The sequence below is a fragment of the Convolutriloba macropyga genome, chromosome 1 (assembly GCF_964194025.1).
Source record: "Convolutriloba macropyga chromosome 1, txConMacr16.3, whole genome shotgun sequence".
Classification (NCBI taxonomy): Eukaryota; Metazoa; Xenacoelomorpha; order Acoela; family Convolutidae; genus Convolutriloba; species Convolutriloba macropyga.
The window spans coordinates 69,356,335-69,363,864 of record NC_134468.1 but is presented as its reverse complement, the minus strand read 5'-3'; the positions used below and the strand labels follow the sequence as shown (position 1 = coordinate 69,363,864).

Sequence of the window (7,530 nt, the reverse complement as noted above, 5' to 3'; positions counted from 1 at the left end):
AAAAAGGAGAGCGCATAAATAATAGCCGTTGAGTCTGATGGCGGCTATTAAACAACCGAATAATTGTCACATCAAATTACAGCTTCATCTAGAGGTTAAATTGTGGGTAATTTTAGTTTAGAGATCGACAAAGCAATTGCTGCTATTTCATGGCATCAGGTCACCATTTTGTAGCAATATATCGCAGTTACTTCCTTAATCACAGCTATCAGCCGCAAAGTGTTAACTTTGTCGGAACGAAGTAGATTTCATTTTCAACGGCCTGTCCTCAACTATAGGCCTGCGTGATTCTTAAAATTCTGAACAACAGAAAAAAAAGAGCAACAATGCTCGGTCTTTTTATTTACCACAACCATTATTTATCACAACCATTCAAAACTTATGCACTGAATGGTCCTTAAATGCCAAAAGCATGGATAATTCTTCAGAATTGGGTGTATTACAAGTGGGGTTTTTGCTCAAATAATTTTCTGTACCGCCTTCAGAGTTGATCCATTGAAAATTATATGCTACAGATGACAAAGTGAGAGAAAGAGGTAGAATTGATTTAGTTGTCTGCGTATGTAGTGAAGCTTGGTGGGCATCTTTCTCCCATTACTTGATCTACTGGAAAGATGTCACTCAATTCTTCCAGCTCCTCATTGCTTAGATTCAGATCCAAAGCATCAATGTTAGCCTCTAAGTTCTTTATCTGAACAGAACCACATTATCACATATGATATATTCGGAAGATAAGAAAAAAGTAACCACTGATCCCGTTGAATTAGTGTTTTAATTAGCATTAGACCTATTGAAATTTTAAAAATCTGAAGTAAGGGGCATTAACGACCGGACCTGATACCGTTGCTATTTTGATTTTTTTGTTACCCTAGACTAGACTGCGTTCAATTTAGTTTGAAACTAGAGGGAAATGAGATGAAACTCGCCTAGACAACCGCACAAAGTTAACCGCAAAAGGAAAAATCGTAAAAATTGGTTAGCTACATAAGAGTAACCAAAAAACGTAGCCTGAAGCAATTACTACAAAAGATTCATACTTCTCCTTGTCAAATTTTATAATGTCACTCCCCACTTCAAGCAATAGAACCCCAATTGCTGCCACTAATCTGTTCAACATTTCCATAAGAGTCCTATGAAAATGTTATGTCAAGAATTATGAAAAGACTAATGACGAACAACTTTGAAAATTAGAAAGTCTAATTTCGGACAAATATGAAATTTTAACGACACGATTCATTAAATTAAGCAAATAAAATTGACCCGAAGCCTGAGGAAAATTGAAAATAAAAAGGAAAACAGAAATTTCCAAATTTTCAAAACCTTCAAAACTTCAATTACCAAGGAAAACAGAATCCTGAAAACCAAAAAACTTTCAATTACATCTTCGAGTGAGGTGGTCAATTAGAGAGGGAGAAGTCATGTTTGATCAACAAATTTATGAAAGGGAAGTAATGTGTAATATTACATATACGCAAATGAAATAAACATAAACCGACTAACGTTGGACTGACGAGGCAAAAAATTAAAAGGGGAGCATCCGGTTTTATGTCAGCAACAGAATTAAATTCTGAATGGGCGCAGTTCAAATCATTAAAAAAACCGAACAGTCAGGCGTAAAAAAATCACTCAAAATGTAAAAACGAAATTTAGAAGAAAACAACCCTGCGTAAAAAGACAAACACGTTTACAATAAATGCTTCTTACTTCTTTTGAGAGCAATTAAATAGCTTATGTACAAAACTTATCAAATCTACAAAACTCAGTCAAGTTGCATAGTGATCGTGACGTCACTGCTCGCATCAAAGAGCAAATGGGGGTCAAACTCTAAGAACCGCATTCATATCGGGGTATTGAGTGTCTCCTATAGTTAATGTCTTCTAAAGTTTCCGTGAATCGCATACTTAGAGAATAGTAAATCATAAGGCTCTGAGAAAATCAATGCTTTCCGGGCTTCAACTGTTTAATCAATTTTTGAGGACGAAATCTCAAATAGTCAGACGAAAAAACGACCAGACGAACAGTTGGTAGTACAAAAATGGCATTAAAACATAACCGACTAACGTCGGGCGAATTTCACACAAACGACTGGCGAGCGGTGGGCTGCTGAAAAAACTGAATTATCAGAAACTTTAAATAATATGTTAGATAGCTTTTAAAAACTTTTTGAAATATTGTAGTTTTTCAAACTTGGAGGAGGTTTCTTGGCTCTTAAGGCAGGAAAAACTTGATGATCACAAAAACCAAAAGTTTCATCCAAAAAATGCTGAAATTTGTGATGTTAAAATGTTGAACAGCATTCTATCCCTTACCACTAGAAACTATGCAGTAAAGCCCTATCGAACTCCTAAGGAGGTTCTTGGCCCATGAGAAACCTAGAAAAATGACAAAAACTTGTAAAAAATTGAAAATTGCAAGTTTTATAAAAAAAAGTTCCTAAAATTTGTGATACTAAAAATTTGAAAGCAATTCCAAGGCTAACAAAAAATCTTCGTAGCCTACTATTAAAGCCTAGAGGAGTTTTCCAGTACTCTGGAGCTGGTAAAACGTAAATAATGACAATAAATGTAAAAAAAATTTCAAAAATGGAATTTTTATTTAAAAATTGCTTAAACTCTTGATGTTAAAATGTTTAAATTATTCCATTACCTCTAGAAACTATGCAGTAACCTATTAGCAAAGCCTGGAGAAAACTTCGAAAAAAATACTAACAATAAGTATAAATTTGCGTGTTTATGTTCGGAGTAACAAAACTTATAGCTCTTAAATTGGTCTTATAAAGTAACTTTGTCTTGCAAAAGACCTTAAAGAACTTTTACAAACCTCAATTTTAGACTGGTCCAACAAAGAATTCGAAAAATGAAAAAAAACACGGAAAAACGCAATATTTTGGGCTCGAAAACTCCTAAAAATGACCTTTTAACCTTGAATTACGGCCTTCACACTAACTTCACCACTCTATGCACTTGAAGGACTACTAAACGCGGCTAGGGGCCTCTAATGAAACCTGATACCCGCGCAAATTTACCTGTTTATGCCATTTTGAGAGCTCAAAATCTTGAAAAAAGGTGTGAAAACATCTTACAACAAAAAAAGACAGAGCCAATACAGTCCAATTTTTGGATTGTAAAAAGGAGAGCGCATAAATAATAGCCGTTGAATCTGACGGCGGCTATTAAACAACCGAATAATTGTCACATCAAATTACAGCTTCATCTAGAGGTTAAATTGTGGGTAATTTTAGTTTAGAGATCGACAAAGCAATTGCTGCTATTTCATGGCAACAGGTCAGCATTTTGTAGCAATATATCGCAGTTACTTCCTTAATCACAGCTATCAGCCTCAAAGTGTTAACTTTGTCGGAACGAAGTAGATTTCATTTTCAACGGCCTGTCCTCTACTATAGGCCTGCGTGGTTCTTAAAATTCTGAACAGAAAAACGCGAAAAGAGCAATTTATCACAACCATTCAAAACTTATTCGCTGAATGGTCCTTAACTGCCAAAAGCATGGATAATTCTTTAACAGACTATCTTCAGAATTGGGTGTATTACAAGTGGGGTTTTTGCTCAAATAATTTTCTGTATCGCCTTCAGAGTTGATCCATTGAAAAATATATGCTACAGATGACAAAGTGAAAGAGGTAGAATTGATTTAGTTTCTGCGTATGTAGTGAAGCTTGGTGGGCATCTTTCTCCCATTACTTGATCTACTGGAAAGATGTCACTCAATTCTTCCAGCTCCTCGTTGCTTAGATTCAGATCCAAAGCATCAATGTTAGCCTCTAAGTTCTTTATCTGAACAGAACCACATTATCACATATGATATATTCGGAAGATAAGAAAAAAGTAACCACTGATCCCGTTGAATTAGTGTTTTAATTAGCATTAGACCTATTGAAATTTTAAAAATCTGAAGTAAGGGGCATTAACGACCGGACCTGATACCGTTGCTATTTTGATTTTTTTGTTACCCTAGACTAGACTGCGTTCAATTTAGTTTGAAACTAGAGGGAAATGAGATGAAACTCGCCTAGACAACCGCACAAAGTTAACCGCAAAAGGAAAAATCGTAAAAATTGGTTAGCTACATAAGAGTAACCAAAAAACGTAGCCTGAAGCAATTACTACAAAAGATTCATACTTCTCCTTGTCAAATTTTATAATGTCACACCCCACTTCAAGCAATAGAACCCCAATTGCTGCCACTAAACTGTTCAACATTTCCATAAGAGTCCTATGAAAATGTTATGTCAAGAATTATGAAAAGACTAATGACGAACAACTTTGACAATTAGAAAGTCTAATTTCGGACAAATATGAAATTTTAACGACAAGATTCATTAAATTAAGCAAATAAAATTGACCCGAAGCCTGAGGAAAATTGACAATAAAAAGGAAAACAGAAATTTCCAAATTTTCAAAACCTTCAAAACTTCAATTACCAAGGAAAACAGAGTCCTGAAAACCAAAAAACTTTCAATTACATCTTCGAGTGAGGTGGTCAATTAGAGAGGGAGAAGTCATGTTTGATCAAAAAATTTATGAAAGGGAAGTATTGTGTAATATTACATATACGCAAATGAAATAAACATAAACCGACTAACGTTGGACTGACGAGGCAAAAAATTAAAAGGGGAGCATCCGGTTTTATGTCAGCAACAGAATTAAATTCTGAATGGGCGCAGTTCAAATCATTAAAAAACCAACAGTCAGGCGTAAAAAAATCACTCAAAATGTAAAAACGAAATTTAGAAGAAAACAACCCTGCGTAAAAAGACAAACACATTTACAATAAATGCTTCTTACTTCTTTTGAGAGCAATTAAATAGCTTATGTACAAAACTTATCAAATCTACAAAACTCAGTCAAGTTGCATAGTGATCGTGACGTCACTGCTCGCATCAAAGAGCAAATGGGGGTCAAACTCTAAGAACCGCATTCATATCGGGGTATTGAGTGTCTCCTATAGTTAATGTCTTCTAAAGTTTCCGTGAATCGCATACTTAGAGAATAGTAAATCATAAGGCTCTGAGAAAATCAATGCTTTCCGGGCTTCAACTGTTTAATCAATTTTTGAGGACGAAATCTCAAATAGTCAGACGAAAAAACGACCAGACGAACAGTTGGTAGTACAAAAATGGCATTAAAACATAACCGACTAACGTCGGGCGAATTTCACACAAACGACTGGCGAGCGGTGGTCTTCCGTACTAGCCAGCTGGGGCTAGAGATAAGCCCGTTGGGTGTAAGCAGAGTGAGGGCGCCTAGTCAGGCGTGACGCTCTAAGAGAGCTGCTCGGCCACTTAATGCCCTCCCAGATGTTTACCTTGTTTTTGAGGACGAAAAGTCAAATGGGCCAGACTAAAAATCGGTCAAGCGAGAAATCGCATGAAAAAGACCACAGGACTAATATAATTGCTAAAAACTTTGTTTGAGAGCAATTTAAAAGACCAGTAGTACAAACATAATTTCTACCAACTTTGTCTGAAAGCAATTAACAAAGAAGACCCATAATTACTCCACTCAGCTATCGCAACCATACAAGCAAACAATCCAATCTTATCATAATTTTGCATCAAATGACAGAAACGAACTGTTAAAGTATATGGGGTTACTAGGGTGGGGAGGGTAAATGTGGCAAGCAGGGGTTGGGGGAAGTGCAGGGAGGTTTAAAAAAAAATCTGTAAAAAACCAATACACCTTTTGGCTTCGTAAAAAGATAAACATTACTACAATAATTGAGTTCAGCTTAGTTTGAAAAATTAATAATTTATAAAACGTCCATAGCAAAACAAATGATTGCCAAAATTAGCCAACAATTAGCCAACAAGTGCTAAGTCTGTAAGCCGTATTTTGACCATTGAGAAAGGAACAAGGAAGACGACTTTTAGAAAAACTGAAATTGGCTAAACATTCGGGAGCTGAAACATCTAAATTTTATTTAACAAAACGCAAAATTTCTTAGCGTGGTCATTGTGGTCAAGCAAATATCTACTGATGTCGAACGAATCAATAAAACAAATCTGAAAGCAAGAAATGCGATTAACCAATAAAAATCTAAAAAATCGTCTGAGTCTGTGGAACTTTAAACAAAAGCAACGTCTCTTCAATTCCCAATTTAAGAAAATACATTTTTAGATCGCAATGGCGCCAAAAAAAGAAATCACAGTGAAATTTAAAACTTACAGAGAAAATTAACATTTAAATAGCAATAACATCAGTGATTAGAAAAAAATTAGAATTAGCAATAGAAATCGACTAAATACAGTAAAAAGTTTCGAAAACGGTACGGTAGATCAACTACTATTCCTTTTATAATTCGAATTCTGCTTCAATGCCTTAAAATTGATCACGCAAATTCAGATCTTCTAAACTATTCAATTGCACTCATGTTTGCAATAGACCATTTATTCTTAAAAAAAAGTTATAAACGACATAAGATTGTTGCGAAAAAATGTCGAATGAAGATTATGAAAGAAGTATTCAGTTTAGGAAAGAGCTCCATTAATCCTGTAATCTAAATTACTTTTTCCTAATAAAGTTAATTTACTCTGCACGAAAATTGCATGACGCACAAAATTTCTGCTGTCTGCAAGTACTAATCATACCTTAGTAGTTCCAGGAATTGGAACAACGTCGTCTCCTTGCGCTAAGACCCAAGCCAGGGCTAAGTTAGCAGCTGAGCAGCGTTTCTTAACTGCAAACTTTTCAAGTTTCGCTACCAGTTTCCAATTGTGCTCAAAAGCTCCGTCCGCAAAACGAGGAAACACAGAAAATCTTCGATCACTTGAAGACAGGTCTTCGCGTTTCCTGATTTTTCCTGTTAAAAAGCCTCTACCTAATGGACAATATGCTACAATTCCAATTCCAAGCTCGCGACACGTAGGAATTATTTCAATTTCTGCGTCTCGCGTTAATAAAGACCACTCTAGCTGAACAGCTGATATTGGATGAACTGCGTGAGCTCTTCTTATTGTATTAGCGGACGCTTCACTAAGTCCAATTGCTCTGATGTAACCTTGATTTAGTAAACTCTTGAAAGCTGCCATTGTCTGTTCAATGGGAATATTTGTATCAATTCGATGCAAGTAATATATATCAACATAAGGAGTTCCAAGTCTCTCCAGGGATTCTAAGCAGGTCTTCCGCACAAACTCTGGATCTCCTGTAATTTTCATCCCATCCGTATCATAATACGCCCCGGTTTTAGTAGCAATACACAGCTTTGCGCGCTCATCTGGAGATAGTCCCCCGATAGCCTGCCCAACTAGCTTTTCATTGTGGCCAGCGCCATACATGAGAGCCGTATCAATATGGGTGATTCCCAATTCTATGGCTCGTTTAAGAAGTGATACTCCAGCTGCATCTGTGAACCCTTCTGGCTGGGGGTAGGCATATCGATAGGGTGATAGAGAATTTCCTCCATACCCTAACTTGGAGCTAACAACCCCTCCAAGCGATGTTGTTTTCATTCTTTTAAACCCATTCATAGCTTTTCAATCCATTTATGAAAAAGATGACAAAAAGCCTCA

General features: G+C 36.0%; 1 protein-coding gene across 1 annotated transcript; it reads right to left on the bottom strand.

Annotated features, from left to right (window-relative positions):
- Positions 1 to 324: 324 nt before the first annotated feature.
- LOC142350944 (uncharacterized) lies at positions 325 to 7,530 on the bottom strand. The gene is made up of 2 exons (XM_075402973.1): positions 6,607 to 7,530; positions 325 to 691 (listed from the first exon to the last, which is right to left on the bottom strand). The coding sequence occupies exons 1-2, from the start codon at positions 7,486 to 7,488 to the stop codon at positions 548 to 550; spliced, it is 1,026 nt and encodes a 341-aa protein (XP_075259088.1). The 5' UTR covers positions 7,489 to 7,530; the 3' UTR covers positions 325 to 547.

What these genes read in the sequence shown, in the direction of transcription:
- LOC142350944 (XM_075402973.1), bottom strand. Translation starts at nt 7,488, where the DNA reads ATGAATGGGTTTAAAAGAATGAAAACAACATCGCTTGGAGGGGTTGTT. An exon ending in CAATTCCTGGAACTACTAAG is followed by an intron (nt 692 to 6,606) that starts GTATGATTAGTA and finishes GGTTCTGTTCAG; the next exon opens with ATAAAGAACTTAGAGGCTAA.